The sequence below is a fragment of the Ipomoea nil genome, unplaced genomic scaffold (genome assembly GCF_001879475.1).
Source record: "Ipomoea nil cultivar Tokyo-kokei standard unplaced genomic scaffold, Asagao_1.1 scaffold1770, whole genome shotgun sequence".
NCBI lineage: Eukaryota > Viridiplantae > Streptophyta > Magnoliopsida > Solanales > Convolvulaceae > Ipomoea > Ipomoea nil.
In genome coordinates, this window is record NW_017618198.1 from 161704 (window position 1) to 181611 (window position 19908).

General features: G+C 35.0%; 2 protein-coding genes across 4 annotated transcripts; both read left to right on the top strand.

Annotated features, from left to right (window-relative positions):
* The first annotated feature begins 104 nt into the window (after window positions 1-104).
* LOC109192414 (deoxycytidylate deaminase) lies at window positions 105-3685 on the top strand. Its single transcript, XM_019343042.1, has 9 exons — window positions 105-512; window positions 606-681; window positions 1244-1283; window positions 1933-1991; window positions 2066-2103; window positions 2287-2350; window positions 2521-2574; window positions 2963-3064; window positions 3250-3685. The coding sequence occupies exons 1-9, from the start codon at window positions 325-327 to the stop codon at window positions 3304-3306; spliced, it is 678 nt and encodes a 225-aa protein (XP_019198587.1). The 5' UTR covers window positions 105-324; the 3' UTR covers window positions 3307-3685.
* A 3944-nt stretch (window positions 3686-7629) lies between these two features.
* Window positions 7630-19086, top strand: LOC109192410. 3 transcript variants are annotated; one of them, XM_019343036.1, is made up of 28 exons: window positions 7630-7836; window positions 7921-8092; window positions 8217-8323; window positions 8537-8653; window positions 9309-9455; window positions 9606-9983; window positions 10070-10221; window positions 11282-11403; window positions 11510-11601; window positions 11789-12029; window positions 12170-12230; window positions 13062-13210; window positions 13319-13389; window positions 13804-13974; window positions 14674-14745; window positions 14902-15003; window positions 15077-15166; window positions 15755-15830; window positions 15926-16019; window positions 16102-16174; window positions 16301-16480; window positions 16971-17093; window positions 17210-17293; window positions 17389-17573; window positions 17651-17789; window positions 17874-17933; window positions 18432-18536; window positions 18642-19086. In XM_019343036.1, exons 1-28 carry the CDS (start codon window positions 7711-7713, stop codon window positions 18753-18755), a joined length of 3603 nt encoding a protein of 1200 aa, XP_019198581.1. In that variant the 5' UTR covers window positions 7630-7710; the 3' UTR covers window positions 18756-19086. The 3 variants fall into 3 exon arrangements, with proteins under 3 accessions (XP_019198581.1, XP_019198582.1, XP_019198583.1); XM_019343037.1 differs by having other exon boundaries at window positions 7631-7836; window positions 9606-9977; XM_019343038.1 differs by having other exon boundaries at window positions 7631-7836; window positions 9606-9791.
* Window positions 19087-19908: the final 822 nt, after the last annotated feature.

Below are 19908 nucleotides of genomic sequence, written 5' to 3' on the forward strand. Positions count from 1 at the left end.
ATGAGATTATGGTATAATAACGGATGACCTATGCGGTGAGTTGCTTTTTAAAAAAAAAAAAAAAAAAAAAAAAAACAATACGGTGAGTTTATCCAACGAGAATAATTAGTAGATAGCAATAGTCAACGCCTTTACACCCACCAAACAGACTTAAAGAAATACTGTATATACTTCCCGCTAAAATGTTTACCGAGCATTTTTTTCCCGCTACTTTCTATTCCCCCAAATCGGCAAATCCCCATTTCTCTCCGTAGCGGCAAAGCCCTTCTTACCCTCTCGGATATAGTATTATCTCTGGACTGGAGTCAGCTTGAACTTCCAGGCATGAAATCCAGAGATCTGGCGTTGATCTCAGTCGCCGGAGTGCTCGGCGCCGCCGCATATGCCACTGCAGTTCGTTTATTTCTCAGACGCCGAAGACATCTTCGTCCGTCCACTGGTGCCGAGTTGGCAATCAATGGGGCGCGGAAGCATCCATCGAAGAGCCCCTTCGATCCCTCCAAACGGGAAGGGTCAGCTCTTTACTTTAAAAATATGTTGGAAATACGCCTTGCTTTCATTTCAAATATTTTTCGGTGTTTAATGCTTGGATGCTATAACTGTAGGTATTTGTCCTGGGATGATTATTTCATGGCAATTGCGTTCCTCTCTGCCGAACGCTCCAAAGATCCCAACAGACAGGTAATCAGTTTTGCATGTACAGTAAGTTTAATAATCTGATTTACGGAGTTATTTTTAAATAGAGCTTTTTTTCTTCGCATTTGATCCTGACTATTAAATTTTCTACACTTTAAAACCTTGCCATCTTTGGTCATCTTGCATAATTTCCTGTGACCGATTATCAAACTTTTTAGTGGCATAATTTCAGGTCACTGGTTATCAAACTTTTTAGTTGATACATGTTATAGAAAATGATAATTTGTCCTTCAAGATAAGCCTTCAATGGAGACCCGAATTTAGGTTTGGAGGATCAAATGTTGCAAGGTTTTAAAAATCGTAGGACCAAATGTGAAAAACTTAATATGAGGAACCAAATGTGGAAATGGTCCAATAGTCTTATGACTAAAAGTGGAAAAAACTCTTTTTGAACACATGCTACAGTGCTATACGAGCTTTTTGTCACTGAAGGGAAGGTCTCTTTACATTGCTTTTTTTTTCTGGTTATTTTACATGAATTTGTGACTGTTTATTGATACTACGGCACTACACCATTGTGAAAGTGATACCTTCCAATGTTTTGCAGGTTGGTGCATGTTTGGTGAGCCAAACTGGTATAATACTTGGTAAGATGCATTTGACTTATTATTCTGTATCATAATGTAAAGCTAACATAGTCAAACGCTTATACTTGTGCCAAAGACATTGATGAATGTGGATCCGGACATTCTATTGACATCTTGCTTTATGGGTTTAGAGGAACCATCTTATGAACCCCAAATAAAACTACTAAATAATTCCATGTTGGGGCCCAACTAAGCTCCGTCCAGTGTTTCAATAAATAATGTCTAGTTGAATTTTGGTATCCTACAGCTGCTTGTGTAAAACAGATGAGAGAAATTAGATGGATGGGAAAAGGCACCTTTGTTATTGAAGCATACCCTACAGAACTACATCTAAGTTCTAGTGCTCTTGCAAATTGATTTAGGCACATTAATATATCAGTGAAGTATCAAGTATGTGGTGTTTTGTTGCCTTAAAATTTTTCCTCTGCTCTTTTGTTTCGTAAGTTTTTCTAATTGTTGTCTCTATGCATTTGTAACTTGGTATTAGCACCGACAAAGGCCTTATGTCCAGAAATGGAACTTAGAACATTTAAAGCTTACTAAATTCCTCTGTATTTATTTGATAAGTTGTGTTGTACAGGTTCTAATGTGCATTATTTGTTATAAAATGAGTAACATTCTGTTACATTTATGCCCATTTTTTAGCCAGGCATTGGCTACAATGGATTTCCACGTGGTTGTTCGGACGACAAACTTCCTTGGGCTAAGGTTGGTAGTGTTTACGTTAGTGAACTTTTGGTGTCACAAGAGGCATCCATTCTAACCCATCCATAAATTTTCAGAAATCCAAAACTGGAAACCCCTTGGAGACGAAGTATCCGTGAGTAACATTTATTTGAATATACTTTATTTAGCAGCTCCAATGGTTACATTAGAAATAAATATTCCATATGTTAATGCATAAATTTTCTTAAATACCTCCTACCACCCAAAAAAAGAAAAGAAGAACAATACAAGAAACAAGACTCAGAAAAACTGATTCTGACTATATCTTCTTTTGTAGTTATGTCTGTCATGCTGAAGTTAATGCTATCCTAAATACAAATCATGCTTCTGCTGCAGGGCAGGTTAGTAGGAGTATTGTGATCTATGCACCATTCATCTGTTCTCTCTCTCTCTCTCTCTCTCTTTTAATTTTATTTAAATAAAAAAATTCTCAATCCCTCTTTCCCTTAGCTCTCTTGTCATGACCATTAGAAACTGTTATTTAATCTCATGCTTTGGCCTTATTATGCAGAGGCTCTATGTCACCATGTTCCCTTGCAATGAATGTGCGAAGATAATTATTCAGGTGATTCAGTACAACATATAAATATTGAATTCACTTTTTGCAGCAATTACGGCACACACTCACTGTAACCTCTTGATGTTTTGCCTTCATATTTGTGACTTGGAGCTGACGTCTATTTGTTGCATTTTAATATTAAATTTCCTGCAATTTACTAGTCAAATTTGAATTAAGACTCCTTATGCCTTTCTTTAGTTGGAGATAAGCAATTAATAAGTTGCTTTGAATTTAACTTGTGAGAGACGAGCAAATATTAACACAGTAGAGGGACATTGACTGTTTATGATAGCTGTGGAGTATGATTAATGAGTACTAGAGGAGAAATGAACAATACCATGTTGCTTGTTTCCTAAGGCCTTGAGGGTTATAACACAAGTACTTGTAATTGCAGTCAGGTGTTTCAGAGGTTATATATTTTGTGGAGAAAAGGCTGGGCAGTTGTGATACAACCTATGTTGCCTCTCACAAGCTTCTATCAATGGCAGGTGTCAAAGTAAGTGTATTGTGGTTACCTTTCCAGGATAAATTCTTTCTAAGAATGGAGTGTTTTTTTAATGCCAAGAAAAGTCACATTTCATGTAATAGAAGTCTAATAAAGCAATTATTCATTTGACTTGAATTTACCTCTTATTCTCCATCCCGTTTTTATTTGATAGTTTGTTTTCCCCTCGTTTATAGGTAAGAAGACATCACCCTCTGATGAAAGAGATCTCAATCAAGTTTGATGAGTTATAGGAAGTTCATCTTTGCACTTGACTATAATTATTTACATCTCCCTGTGGTTTCTGATGCTCATGGAAGTGCAACCATTTGAGGCAATGCACTCACCCTTCCCAAAAATGAGATTATTGACCATTTGGACCAATCTGAAGTATGTTGTTGTTTGTTGTAATGCTGCTTTATAGTTGATAATATCCTCAAAAAAATATAGCAGACCTTTTCTTGATCTTGTGATCAACTTTGTGTAATTGTGTTTGCCTTCATGTGCTATCTAATTGCAGTTGGCAGGTTTCCCATTGTGATTTCTAAAGTCTTTTAGGATGTCAATGGTACTATCATTACCTATTTATCTACCTCAGTAATAGTACACATTCTTTGTTTTCTCTTTTTTTAACTCTCTGCTTACGTATCATATTCTAATATTCATCTAAAAAAAAGGACTATGAACCCAACAAGGTAGTTCAAGTGGCAAATGAGCTCTCTTTGTGGGAGAATTCCGGGATAACTCGGGTTTGATTCCCATAAGTGACAATTCCTTTTGGGCCAGCTTCTGTGCCTCTCAGAGCGAACCGGGTGGACTTGGACCGTTAAACGGATAGAGAAAGGCCCGGACCACAATGTGTGGTTTACACCAATCTAAAAAAAGGACTACACTTTTTATTACTTTTTTCCCTATTTTATCAATAAAATTATAACATGTGACGAGAGTTTTACTCACTGAGAATTCAAATATAATTTTCCTATCTACCCATCAGGACTATTATTAGGGATGATCATAGTTCGAACCGAATTGTGTATTGTAGGAATCAACTTGAATCTGAACTGTATGGATGATTTTAGTTCTGGTTCCATAATATTAGAAACCGAAATTGTTACATCCCCCAAATGTTCTGTCGGGGTGTGGGGGCCTTTAGGGTTGGGGATTCAACCTTTGAGAGAAGGAACTGAAATTGTCAGTTTTGATTTTAAATCGTAGAAAAACACACTCACACACACAATTTAAAGTTTAACTATTATTTGATTGATTAAAGTTTATATAACAATTATTTGATTAAAGTTTAATTGTTGTTTTATTGAAGTTAAAACTTTAAATAACAATTTAAAGTTTAACTATAACAATTATTTTTATTTTTATTTTCTTTTTAAAAAAATGAGAATGAATTTTTTTTAAAAAAAATAATTATTAAATTTAAATTATTTTAAAAACATAAAACAAAGTTTATTTTTTAAAATTCCGATTTGAACAGACAATTGAAACTAGATTATTGATTCATCACTTTTTGAAATTGAAAATTGTCGATTTAAAAATTGGAACCAAATCATGGTGATCGTTCACTATTATCAAACAAAGCACATTGAACTCTTTGAGGAACCAACTTCATAGTGCACAGACCATGAAAGACCTACTTAATACAATTATTACTTAATACTTGCATTTAATTTAATTTATATATTGTATAAATTTAAAGTAGTTGAATTTAAACACATTTTCTAGTTTTTCTCTCATGCCCACCAATCAAGAATATACAAGTTCTTGGGGTAAGAATATACAAGTTCTCATATAAATCAAACTCAATGTCTCCCAACAAAATGATAAATGATGGAATGGGGCTTTGGAGAAGTTAAGTCCTACATGTCTTCCTCCTTTCATCTCTCTTGAACTATGTTGTGTCACTTAAACTTATAGCTTTGTTTATAAAAATGAAGAAGAAATTATAAAAATAAAAATTCGATCTAAATGAATTTTATTTACCATTTGGAAAGGGAAATTTATTATTATTATTTTCCCACTTTTTTTAATGAAAAAATACAAATTGAGAACATGAAAAACTTTATTTGCAATAGTGAACAAAATAAAATTTAAACTTAAAAGATTGTTATTATCAATAAACATTCTCTCACATGTCACTTCTTTATGAAGGCCTGGAATTTCTACACTTCATATTCAAAATAATAATGGGAGATGGCAACAAGGCGGTGGCGGGGAGTATACTCCCCATCCCCAATACCCCGACCCTGTCCCCGGTAGGTAATTGAAAAAAAATTTTGCCCCCAACTCCGCGGAGAGTTTGTCGGGGACAGGGAATCCTCATCCCTGACCAACCTATAGTTAAAGTGTCAAACTAATACAATTTTTTAAAAAAAAAAAAAAATTAAAATGGTGAAGGAAAATGCATAAAAATATGTTCTGCCATTGACATAGTGGCAAAATTTAAATTCCTAATCCTCTTCAAATTATGTTCATATACCTAGTTTCATGGTTTGGTTGGTAGTCTATGCAAATTAAAAGTCATTTCTAGCCAAATAAATTAGTTAATAAAAAACTTTCAAAAAAAAATTAGTTAATAAAATAACTCATAGATATATATGTATATATACAAAGCGGCAAAATCAATATATATATATATATATATATATATATATATAGAAAAACGCTCATATGTGATCGTGTCATTAGGTGTGGTCGTGTGGTCGTATCTGTGTCGTTGAATCAGTTTAATCTACAGACAGTGATAATTCTGAGAATTTTCGCGCGTTTTAGTAAGTGGGGGTGTTATGGTAATTACAGTGACCATTTATAGCGGGCGGGTTCCAGAATACACAAACAGTGTTGACAACATACACCAATAGTGTAATAAAACACACCACAGTGAAATACACCAATGGTGTATTATCGTGTTATGGTAATTACAGTGGCCATTTATAGCGGTCGAGTTCCAAAATACACCAACAGTGTTGACAACATGCACCAATAGTGTAATAAAACACACAAGAATGTGATTTTCCCTATTCAGGTGTTTTATGACAAGTTTACCCTTACAATTCTCTGGGTAGTAGAATGTGCGCGAAAATACTGAAAAAAATCTTGATTAATATGATTCATTAGATCTATCTAATATAATGGTCTATAATTGACCATATGACCACACCTAACAACATGGCCACATGTGAGCACTCATATATATATATATATATATATATATATATATATATTATTTATATATATTATTTATATTATTAAATTTTAGAATTAAGACACTAAAGATAGTAACCCTAATACGTAATACTTTATTCACTGTATTCTCTCTCTCTCTCTCTCTCTCTCTATATATATATATATATATATATATATATATATAGGCGGGGAGGTGTATCCCTTCCCCACTAAGAAATTTCAAAAATTCTTCGTCCCCATCTCCGACATTGTCATCCCTAATAATAATACTCCGTATCAAACTACATAGCTTGCAAGTCTATGACCTATTTAGCGTGCAAATTTCTCTCTCTTTCTCTTTTTGTTTTTTGTTTTTTGTTTTTTTTTTTTTTGTTGTTGTTGTTGTTTTTTTTTGTTTTTTTTTTGAAAAACAAATCAAAATCAACAAATAAAAACTATAATTTCATATATTCAAAATAAACTGTTTTCTAATTTTTAAAAATGCAATTAACAGCTACGTTACACACTTATAAATTATAATGCAAATATTGAAATATATATTCGATAAATAACAAGTCTCTTAACCCTATTGATTAATCATCACGCCAAACAATAATGCATTAAAAGTTAAAATGTATAATATAACTTAAATATAATAACCGTTTTTCCTAATAATGATGTCTGTATACTTTCAATTTATAAGAAATATTACTTCAGACAATATGATACATTGTCAATAATATAATGTATAATACATCATACAACATGATTTATTCCATACACATATTTGAGTAGTGATTGTAAGTTTTCAGCGTCATATCATAAATAAATAGAGTAATGGGAGTGTTTAGCAAATAGTTGTTAATTGATAATTGTTAGCTAATTGAGTTAGTGAATTTGACTAGTTGTTAGTATTAATTGACTGTATAAAGATGTTTGGTAAATTAATCATTATTTGATAGCGGATTATATTATAATTTATTTTTTTAATAGCTGATCAAAAAAGTTACTTTGAATTTGAGCATTTTTTTGAATTTTAACATTTTAGAGCAAATAAATTGTTATAAAAATATACTTAATCAAAAATTTATATGGATTGTTTAACAATGTCAAACAAATCAAAATTGATTGACAAGCTAACTATGTTACCAAATAAGGCTTTGTATTTTATGGATATTTTTTGCATATACAAATATATATACATACGCACTCGTAAACCTAGTAGTCTACTCGTGCATCTCACCAAAATCGCCTTATAAATTCGCTTTGAACTCCCAAATATTCCTTGTTATTCTTACCATATTTAGTACTTGATACGAGTATTATTTATTTATTTATAATAATAATAATTATTATTATTATTATTGTGACAGGTGTGTATTTATATATATATATATTCCATCGCCTCTCCTCCACTACAAAACCCAAACCGTACCCATTTTCCACCCGGGTCGAACTCGTCTCTGTGTGGAGACTCCGTAGAGATGGTTTCGACAAGACGAAGTGGATCTCTGCCGTCGTCCACTTCCAACAATAACAAGAGATCCCTCTCGTCGTCCGACGATAAATCTCCGTCGCCCAAGCGTCACAAGTCACTTCCTGTTAATAAAGTATTTTGCTCAATCGCCACCGCTCCTTTCTTCCTTTTCCTTGGAAAAGTCAAATTGTTTCATTTTTTTAGCATTTAATTTCAGGCGGAGAATGATAATGCCGATTCGTCGGAGAAATCGACGGCTCCGGCGGAGAATCCCAAGGAGTCCAGCTCAACTGGTCCACCGCCCGAAGCCGCCGCGGCGGATGGCGGCGCGTCCTCCCCCAAGGCAGAAGACACGACCGCCGTCTCCGTTGCTACACCTGTACCGCAAGGTTTACGTGTTTCTCGCTGAAGTTTTAATCTGCTTGCATGCCTCGGCGGTGCGCAATGTGAATTCGAGCTTGATTTTTTTTGTTTTTTGTTTTTTTCTTTTTTTTTGTTTTTGTTGAGTATTAGGTGTTACCCCTATAATAGTTGAAAAACCCTGCTCCTTAGCCTTGGTAAGGAGGGGTAGTGAAATAATGAAGACGCCCTGGTGTAGGCTCCTGTCAGAGTATCCGCAGGTTTACTCTCTTTTTCTCTCTTCTCTTCTGCTAGGATCCCCTAGTGTTTTTAGTAGATTTGTTTTGATTTTCCATCTTCATTTCTTCCACTTCTTTAGTTGAATTAGAGCTGTTGAATTAGAGCTGCCCGATATGTTTTCTCTCATGGTGCTCTATTTTTTTGTGTTTCGATATAAGTATTGTGTTTTGATGTAAAATGTGAATTTACTACAGAACTCAACTATGTCAATCAGTTTGTCAAATTTCTCGGTTGGCTCCCACAAGTCTGCAAATCTTTTAATAAAGGACCAAACAGTTAGTGGCATCTTGTGTACAATAAGACTTACACAGGTATGGCTTTTAAAGTTTTGATTCTTTAGTTCTCTCCTTATTGTACCCTTGTCCCTTGATGCTCGGCAAGAGTGCATTTTAACACTTGTGTGCTGTTTCATGGACTTACTAATGCCTGAAGGCACTTCTCTTGTATTCTCAATAGTAAAGAATTGTTGGTTTAGGGATTATGAGGGTAGTGTGCTTTTTTGGCAGATCAACTACTATTCTGTATAAAAACCACTTTCAGACATTCAGTTTCTAGGCTGACATTTGGCCTTAGTCTCCTATCTCATGTGTGTTCCAACTGAAAATATGGCAAGAAAAATTTATGAGTGAGACATTTCTCAATGCAATTCATCCTTGTCTTAATCAACTAAATCTACACCTTCTGACTTAATCAACAATCTAAGACTTTTGAATTTCTGTACAATAATGCCATGTTGATACCACTGTTTCAGATTCTTGTAAGTAAAATGTATAGGGACACTATAGTAGTCACTAACTGCAAGCTTTGAACCTTACTAACAAGCATGTGTAACCATGAGGGATTATGCGGACTAAACTTTTGCTCAACTTGGGTACCCTTTTGGCATTGATTTTCCTTTTTCTTTGGAGATGAACTACATATTGTGTACATGCAGTATGAGTACTCATTGTTTCTGGAAATGATCAGCAAGAAGGCAATTCGGTTGCTGTTCTTGAGAGCAAGGGGAAGAAAGGATCTGTGCAAGTAAATGGGAAGACAATTAGGAAAAATACTACTCATGTTCTCAACTCAGGCGATGAGATTATCTTTGGTTTGCTGGGAAGCCATGCTTATGTATCCTTTAGCTTTCTTCCTAATGAAAGTGATATATTCTATAGACAAATTTACTTGTTTTTATTCTCTCTCTCTCTCTCTCTCTCTCTCTCTCTCCCTTCATTTTCTCCTCCACATTCATCTTGAACATTCTTGACATTTTGTATCTAGATCTTTCAAAAACTTTCATATGATAGGGTACTTAAATCAGCTTCATCAGATCTTCGGGCTGGTGTAGGAAAATTACTGCATGTTGAAAGGCGAGCAGGAGATGCTTCAGCTGTGGCTGGTGCTTCTATTTTGGCTTCCCTTTCAAGCCTGAGACAAGATCCTTCTCGTCTGAAACCTACATCTCAGGTAAGGGATAGAAACTATCCTACGAATGAGCTGCCTTCTTTCTCTGTTGGCCATGAAGATGAGCTTGATGGCCCTGAAGTCAATTCAGCTACAAATGTTAGTGTTAATTATGATGCTGATGTTGGAGTGCATAGCAAGAATCTTCCTATCGATGGAAACTTGGACTCTGTCCTAGAGTCTGGCAATGTAATTGTCTGTCTGAATTATTCCTTTTGGCTTTTGTTGTGAAACTTTTCCAATTTGTGAGATAAAACTAAGGCACAAGTATCTGTGAACAGGTAGAAGAAAGAGAGTGGACCAGAGATTCGACCCAAGCATCCACATCAGGGATGTCTTTAAGGTGTGCAGTATTCAAAGAGGACATCCAGGGAAGGATCATTGATGGACGGGATATAGATGTTTCATTTGATAACTTTCCATATTACTTAAGGTAACAACTCTTCAGAACATAATCTTAGCATTTAATCATCTTGTTTGTTGTAATTTTTGTTACTTTGATCTTTGTGATTGTTTGCTTAAGGTAATGACCCTTCGGGACATACTCTTACCATGTTTTCATCTTGTTTGTCTTAATCTTTGTTTCTTTGATCCTTGTGCATTATTTGCTTCATGGTTTATAATTTTGACGGCATTGCTCTAATAGTCCTTGGAATTTCTTGTTTGGTTACTGCATTAGAATATCTTTGAGAGGAAGTTCTAATTCCTATTAGATGAATTCTTGGACTTTGGAGAATTCTATTGTAAAATGGTAAAATGATAGGTTGGACTGATAGTTTTGTGGGATTATAGCTGAATAGTAGTGAATTTATCAAAATTTAGCTTGACTCGGTATTGGCAAGCAGGATAGGTGTTGGACTGATAATTTTATAGGATGTTGAGGTAGCCACTTGTCAGAAAGTTGGAGTGTGATGATGTGGTGGAGTGGGGTGGTTCATGGCTGAAGTGATGCTAAACTGAAAATGGAAGAGAGAAAATTGAATGAAATTAGGGTTAGTAGCTGGGGAAGTATCTCGCTATTTGTAGTAAATAAAGTTTAGGTTTTGGAAGGAAAAACAAAACCTGTCACCCTAATTGATTTGTCTTTGTGTTTGAGAGTTTGGGTTTTGAATCAACTAGTATTTTCACCCGTGCGATGCACGGCTATGTTGTTAGGGTGCAATTATAACACATGTATATGTTGAACATATAGTAAATAAAAGGTTGAAGATATAGTAAATAAACGAAATATAATTTGTTTGCATTTCGCAAATAAGAAAACTACACATTATTAATGTATGATTTTGTAAATCAAAAGACTATACTGTTACCCTATTTACATATGCATACATGCATTTCTTTGCTGTTGATAGCAAATTGGATTGCTTCCTTTTTGGAATTCCAGTGTTGCAGTTTGTTCTGGAAGCTAGAGCTACTTTTAGCAGTTTATTGGATTAAAACTCTATAATTTTGTAAATCAAGTCAATTTTATTTGGGAAAGCCTTTTCTTGCAGTGAAAACACGAAAAATGTGCTGATAGCAGCTTCATACATACACATGAAGCACAGAGAACAAGTTAAGCTTACCTCTGAGCTTCCAACAGTCAACCCCAGAATTTTACTTTCTGGCCCTGCAGGTTTATTACAGATTTTTCAATAATCCCTTTAATAAATGATTATCTGTGAAGTGAATGGATTTAGATATTATTTTTCGGGTTTTTGATGGGTTCTTTATCTATTTAGGATCTGAGATATATCAAGAGATGTTGGCCAAGGCACTTGCTCATTATTATGGAGCAAAACTGCTGATTTTTGATAGCCATTCATTTCTTCGTGTAAGATAAGCCTGCATTCACTGTATTTTTTATAAGACTATTTAATATTGCATTACTAAGTTTTTGAATGACTGGACTAGCAACAACTTTTCAATATCCATCATCTTTTCCTTATATGTCCTTTCTCCTTTGTTCTTCATCAGACAACTGCCCTTTAAAAAAAAAAATCATTATTGGTTTGTTTCAGGGTTTGTCTTCAAAGGAAGCTGAGCTGCTAAAGGAGAAATATAGTGTGCAGAAAACCACTAATGGCACTGACCAAATTCCTAGAGCACCCGAATGGGCAAAGGGATCAGGACATTCATCTGGTAAAGCAGTTGTGGATAGCTCTTCAGATGCTCCTTTGGGCTTAGAGTCTCATCCAAAGATGGATAATGATGATGCACCCTCTTTAGTGGGGACATCGAAGAATTCCATGTTTAGAACAGGTAAAGTGCTCTGTTTTGTGCTGGTCCTGTTGGAGAGGCAATATTGGCATAGGAAAGAATGTATAAATAGGATTTTAAAAATCTTTCAGGCATTCTTCAGTTTGTATTCTGTATTTCACTTTGGCTCTCTAAATTTTCAGGTGACAAAGTTAAGTTTATTGGTTCTGCTGATGGATTATATTCAAATTCTTCACCTAAAAGGTCAGGGTCTAACGATGGCCTACTTTTGCTCCAATTCTTTATATAGCCATTTCTGCACTCCCCCACCCCCCCCCTGCCCCTTGCCCCCTCCCCTCAGTTTTGGGTCATTTTCAATTGTAGGCACAAGTTAATTACCAACTTGTGAAAATTAGTAGCTTAAATAATCTCCATTTACAAATGAGATTAATAAAAATGTCCGATGAAAGTGACACCTCATAGAGTTATTGATTATTGCTCTGAATTGTGAAGAGCTAGAATGCCCATCCTCAGAATTCACCGCATCCAAATTATTGTTCTTCCTCAAGATTGTGTTTATGGATTCCTGAGCTTCATTCTACATAGATCAAAATTAGAGAGAGCTCCATTACTGTGGGGAATTATTGTAATTATCATCGAGGAAAGTGGAGGATGCGACAAAAAAGGACAGGATTACTATTTAGTATCAACTGCCAAATTTGGTTAGGATGTAATAAAACCAAAAAATGGACACAACCAGAGTAGTAACCAAAGCCTCAATAGTTCTTGTGGAGTTTATTATTTGTAATAACTGTCAATGTCTCAGTTTATTCTTGAAATTGAGATCCTGCATAATCAAGTAAATCACGTTGTTTGCCAACTTAATACAAGTTGATCTAGTTAATATAGACTATATAGTTTTGCTGAAGTCATCCATTGCATGTTGTTTTGTTTTGCTTACTTTGCAGTCTATATTGTTGCCTTGCTCATGTATTTTTGAAAATATGATGTTCAAATTTTCATGCTGGCTTGTAATATATTCTGTAATTGATACTTTATTTATTTGCATAATCCATCTTTTGTGCTGCTTTTCAGAGGGCCAACAATTGGGAGCCGGGGGAAGATTATGTTGCATTTTGAAGATAATCCATTGTCTAAAATTGGTGTTAGATTTGAAAAACACATGCCAGATGGGGTTGACTTTGGGGGGCTTTGTGATGTTGGTCATGGTTTCTTCTGCAAGGGTAATGCCTTTAGTGGGGCTTCTTTTCTGTTTGTATGTGTTTTGATATTTAAGCTGTTATATTGACCTTAGGATTATTTTTCCGTGTGTTATCCTATGAGAATCTCAGCCAATGAATTGCGCCTGGAAGCCTCAGGTGCGGAAGATCTTGACAAGTCACTCATCAACACATTATTTGAGGTGTGCCTTCTTTTTATTTTATTTTAACTTTGATGCTAACTTTTGAGGTAACTTTTTTGCTTTGTTTTTATGTTTTTTGTTTCAATAATAGAAACATGGTTATATATGACTTGAAAATAGAAACAGAAAATCACTCCTTTTGTTGCTTTCAAAGGGTTACCGATGTTTTGTCCCACTGGCAGGATAGATCACCTCGGACACCTCCTGCTGGACCATTTAGATTTTGTATACGATTTTATATAATGATGATAAAGAAAAAACACTACCTAGCACAGTTATTATTATTTTTCCACAGAATTTGAAAACATAAATGGAAACAAATGTTAGCAAATGACCTAAACAAATTTGAGTTATATTTAATATTGCCATTTCATAGCTGTAACCATCTTCCCAAATCTTGTCCTATCTTTACAGGTTGTGTATGATGAAAGCAGGAATTCCCCTTTTATTCTATTCATGAAAGATGCTGAAAAATCTATGGCTGGAAATTCAGACTTCTCAACATTTAAAAGCAGGCTTGAGAAGCTTCCTGACAATGTTATAATTATAGGTTCACATGCCCACACTGACACTCGGAAGGAAAAGGTAATTTTGCATGTGAAGAAAACTACTTGACCATTCTTCATGTGAAAATACTTCTAAATTATTAGCCTAAGCATCTACTGACATATGCATCTCTATGTTAGTTTTAGTGCATTAGTGTTTGTGTCTAATTTCATTAGAGGTTCCATAAAGTTGCACTGAAGATGCACAACATGTGAAGGCTCAAGGATTCAAAAACATTGCCCAAGTGGACATGTAAATTAAAAATCTGATGCTTAAGGTGGAAGGCCACTTTAACATCTGAATACCTTCTTAAATTCACTATACATTAGAAGGCTAGATTTTTTTTTTTCTTCTTTCCCACTACCATGCCAATCTTTTTGTTTTTCATTTTTATTTTTATTGTTTAGGAGTTGCACATTCCCTGCTTATGAAGATTCTACATATGTCAAGAATTTTTCAGTCCAGTGTTAGTAGGGTTCATACATCAGTTGTCTTGTAACCTTAATTTGACCCAATGCTCTATCATGTAGCTTTGATTGGAAAACCTTTCTCCCACCCCCCTGGGTTGGGAGAACAAGTAGCAAGTACAAGAAGACAAAAATAAATAAGAAGAAAATTATGTAGTAATATAAATAATTGCAGCCACTTTAACTTTGTGTCTATAGTTAAAAGCACTTCTTTTTGAATTTGTACTTCTTTGATGTAAAACCTAAACATATATTTTCCTTCCTCACATAGTCACATGCTGGTGGATTGCTTTTCACAAAATTTGGCGGCAATCAAACTGCTTTGCTTGATTTAGCTTTCCCGGTATGCCCTCTATCCTTCAATGTAGTGTAGTTTATTTCGTTTTTGTGTGTGTGTGTGTGTGTGTGTTTTTTTTTTTTTCCCAACTCTGGTGACTAAGTATCATTATTCTTCTATGCTTGAATGCAATGCATAATTATCACACTTCAATGGCTGCAGGATAATTTTGGGAGGTTACATGACAGGGGGAAGGAAGTTACCAAAACTGCTAAACTTTTCACAAAACTTTTCCCCAACAAAGTTACTATTCACATGCCACAGGTCTGTTTCAAATTGTTTGGTATGTATTTCCTCCTACCCTTTGCTCTTTTCCTGATATGTATTATGATTACAGGATGAGGCACTACAAGCTAGTTGGAAACAACAATTGGAGCGAGATGCTGACACCCTGAAAACAAAAGGAAATTTGAATAGTTTAAGAACTGTGGGTGCCCATTTTCCCTTGAGCTTCACACCTATATCTTAGTAGAATCTTTTTCAAAAAATTGTAGCATTATTCTGCCTTTTTCATTTTTATTTATTTATTATGTTGCTGATATGCACCTGCTTTATGGCTTCTTACTACTTCTGTGAGGATACTAGTAAATGTTGAGCATTGGCGCACTTCAAGAGAAAAGACGTGTAAAGTTGTAATGGATAATCAGCATGGAAATTCTTAACAAGATGTACAATGTTGTGTTGAAATAACTCTAATATCCTGTTTAGTTTAGGTGACAGCATCCTTAATCTGGTTTATTGAACCTTAAGCTTATTCTGGTAGAGAAAAGGTTTGGCTCCAAGCTCCAATTTGAGGTGGCTTAGAATTTTGCATGTTTTTCATAGCTGTGGTCAACTGCCTTTCTCAACTTTCTGGAACTGCTGGAGGTTGAAATTTTTATTCTTTCACTTCACTGTAGTGAACTTTCGACTGGAGAATTTGGATATATGATGTATTGAAGTCTCCAGGTTAATATGCAGCTGATATTTTTTGTTATATAATATGTTCTAAATGATGGGTTTTCTTATTGTATAGGCTTTAAGTCGAAATGGATTAGAATGTGATGGACTGGAGACATTGTGCATTAAGGACCACAACTTTTCAATTGAGAGTATGGACATTCATTTACTTCTCATTTCTTTTATTATTCTCCAGTATTGGGAAGGCTTGGATTTTAAATAAAATTGTTCATATGGGTGTTTGAAGGTGCGGAGAAGGTAATTGGATGGGCTCTGAGTCATCATTTAATGCAAAATCCTCAAGCAGATTCTGATGCCAGGATTGCTTTGTCTCCTGAGAGGTAAACTTAACTAGCAAATATCAACTTTCACTTGCTAGTTTGTTAAACCTGTTTAAACAATGTTACCCTTGGTGCATTATAGCAGCATTCAGTATGGGATTGACATTTTACAAGCTGTACAGAATGAGTCCAAGAGCTTGAAGAAGTCACTTAAGGTGTTTTAAGGGCTATTTAATATGTTTCAAGATAAATTTTTCTTCACCCTTGAAGTCATTCAGAACATTTGAGATGGATGTTGTCTATTGCATTGAATGCACTAAACCTTTTTACAACTGGCCCAGGATGTTGTGACAGAGAATGATTTTGAGAAGAGGCTTCTAGCAGATGTTATACCCCCAAATGATATTGGAGTCACATTTGACGATATTGGTGCACTGGAAAATGTCAAAGATACATTGAAAGAGTTGGTGATGCTTCCTTTACAAAGGCCTGAGCTGTTCTGCAAGGGGCAATTAACCAAGGTTTCATATTATTATGTTTTAACCATATCTAATTCAAAGTGAGGGTTGACGGAGTTTTCCTTCCACATTAGTAATTATTAAAAGAACAGGAAAATTTTATTTACCTATATAGAAAAAGAAAAATGGAAAATAATGTTATCCTGCCCAATAGATATTTAATTCTTGCTATATTATGTAGATAAAAATAAATAAATAAATTCTGTAATGGTTTTGTTGATGTGGTCAAGGATCTAATTGTAGACCTAGATGTATTTAGATAGAAACTGTTTCCCTCATACTAGCCAACAAAATTTGATAGTTTCTTCATTTGCACTTACTTATGGCTTGCAACTAGTTTTTGAAAATAATTCTAGTTCTTTAATTTGATGTTATCCTTTCCTTCACAAGTTCTGGATTTTCCTGGAATAATGATACTTGTTCAGCAGTTCAGCCAATGCTTATTTACTAGTAACATCTGTAGAAAATCTCAGTGCTGCTATTTCTTTTGCAGCCCTGTAAGGGAATACTTCTTTTTGGCCCTCCTGGAACTGGAAAAACAATGCTTGCAAAGGCTGTTGCCACAGAAGCTGGTGCGAACTTCATCAACATTTCTATGTCAAGCATCACCTCAAAGGTTTACCTGACTTGTGAATTCATCTGACAAAAATAACATAGATTGGTGATTCCATTGTGAAATTGGACTTCCTTACATGTTTCTTTTACTTTTCATTATTTTTTCTTGTGCTACAGTGGTTTGGTGAGGGCGAAAAATATGTCAAGGCTGTCTTCTCGCTGGCTAGTAAAATTGCCCCTAGCGTGGTTTTTGTTGATGAAGTATGTCTCTGATACTATTGCAGTACTACAGGTTATTCTCTTTTTGAGATTTTTCCCCCATCTGACTGGTTTGTTTTCATCCTTGTCTTTCTAAGGTTGATAGCATGCTGGGCCGTAGGGAAAATCCAGGGGAGCACGAGGCCATGCGCAAAATGAAAAATGAGTTTATGGTGAATTGGGATGGATTGCGGACAAAGGATACAGAACGTGTTCTTGTACTTGCAGCTACAAATAGGCCATTTGATCTTGATGAGGCTGTTATAAGGCGGCTGCCACGTAGGTAAGGAGGCAAGCAATTATTTGGAGTTAAAAACTTAAAATTTTGATACTGATGCTTCTTTCATCTTGGTTCCTCAGATTGATGGTCAGTTTGCCAGATGCTCCAAACAGAGCAAAGATCCTGAAAGTGATACTGGCAAAAGAGGACTTGTCACCAGATGTTGATTTGGATTCTGTTGCTGGTATGACGGACGGATATTCTGGAAGTGACCTTAAGGTAATGTGGTATTTACTATTTTCTGTTTGTATTGTGAATTCTTTGTTCTTTTGGATGCTAATATTGTGTCCTTTGTTATTGCAGAATTTATGTGTGGCAGCTGCATATCGTCCAATCAGAGAGATTTTAGAAAAAGAGAAAAAGGTAATTAGGCCCATTATGTCACTTCTCAGGATTTGGTGCATATTAACTTTGACACATTCTTTAAATCATATTTCGTTGAAGTTGTGATTGATTATTGGGTCAAATAGTTCTTTGATATAGTTTCTTATTGTCCAACTTTTATTTTCAGAAATTGATTTTAGGAGTATCAAAATTGAAGTTGTACTTTAAAAAAAAAAATTGACTTTAAAATAGTGCACGTAACAAGCAGGGAAGGTATAATTTTTGCCATTACTAACTGAACAAGAAGTGAATTGATGCTCAGGGCTTTGTTCCTTCTATCCTTTCCACTTTATTTTCAATTTAGATGTAATAGGCAATAAAGTAAATTGATTGATTGGCAGGAATTGTGCATCATATAAATATTTGCCTCTTTCCCTGCCCTTTATTTGGATGCTGCAATTGATATGAAGTTGTTCCCCAAAGTCCCGATAACTATACTAACTTGCATCTTACTAACATCTGCATATTTTGTTGCAGGAGCAAGCTGGTGCCTTGGCAGATGGTAAACCTCCACCAACTTTGTGCAGTAGTGCGGATATTCGGCCATTAAATTTGGACGACTTCAAACATGCTCATGAGCAGGTGAGGGAAAATAACTGAAGTCTTGATTTTCTCTACACTTGGTATATATTATATACATGGTTTGTTTTATGAAAGTATTGGCGTCGGTGTTGTGTGTATGTATAGGTTTGTGCAAGTGTGATGTCAGAGTCCATAAACATGACAGAGCTTGTTCAGTGGAATGAACTGTATGGGGAAGGAGGGTCCAGAAGAAAGAAGTCACTCAGCTACTTCATGTGAGAGAGAAGGGAGTATTATGCTATGGGCTTTTCCTCCAGATGTGAGACTACCTGGTTTTGCTGTGAGGTTAGCTTGTCTGTAAAATGGAATGGGGTATAGGATTATTTATATAATGTACATGTGAGTGAAGAAGAGGAGATGAGATATGTTATAGAGGTAGAATATGCCTGCCTTCTAGGCGTCTGAGAGTATCGACCAGTGCGACTTTTTTGTTCATTGTTTAGAAGAAGAGTATTTAATGTACTACTAAAAATCTAGTTGTCTTGAGAATAATCCTTCTTCCGATAATTGTGCATATCATATCATCATCATCATCTATTGGGAAATTAAATTTATTAGGGGGGTTCGCTGCTTTCAGCCTGCCTGCCTCGGTGCCTCCATATCCCTCGCCAAATTTCCCAGGAAAATTAACTGAAATGTGCCATTTTGTTTGAACGAGAGACAAGAATGGGGTACTTTTTAAAATTGTACAAAATAGGGAAAACTCATTTGGAATTTGAGTTTTTGTTAAAAAATGCAAGTCAAATACGATTGATAAATGCATGCCTTTTTCATTCATATTTATCAATTTTTTTTTTTTAAAAATGTACCCGCATTTTTCTTGTTTTGTACAATTTTTGAAAAGTGTTTTGACACAACTGTTTAGTTGGATGTAGTATAGCAATTCAATTATAACACAATTCTTTGGCCCGGAAGAAATTGCAATTCTCTCTTTGTTGAAGTGCAATTTATACTTTTTCTGATATGAATTGCAATTCAACAGGAAAAGGAAAGAAAAAAAGGAAGACAATACCTTAATTCTAAGTGTTTAAAGTCAATTCCCACTTTGCATAAACATAAACCGTCTATGGGACAACATCATGAATTTGGATTGGAACCTTAGAATGTTGAGATTCGAGTCAAAATTAGTCATGTATATATAGGAAATATGTATCATGAAATCCCCCCAGTGGAATCTTGATCTTATTGAACATCTTTTGACATCATCTTTTATCTTGTTCAGTGTTCACCACCCACCAACTGAATATAAGCCTGTCAATCAAATTCATATCACAGCCCTTTCCCATTGGAAGATTTATTAAGTTTTGAAACTGAACAGTCTCTTCTTGAATCAAAAGTTAACTACCAACCAAATTAGGCACAACAATGCGAG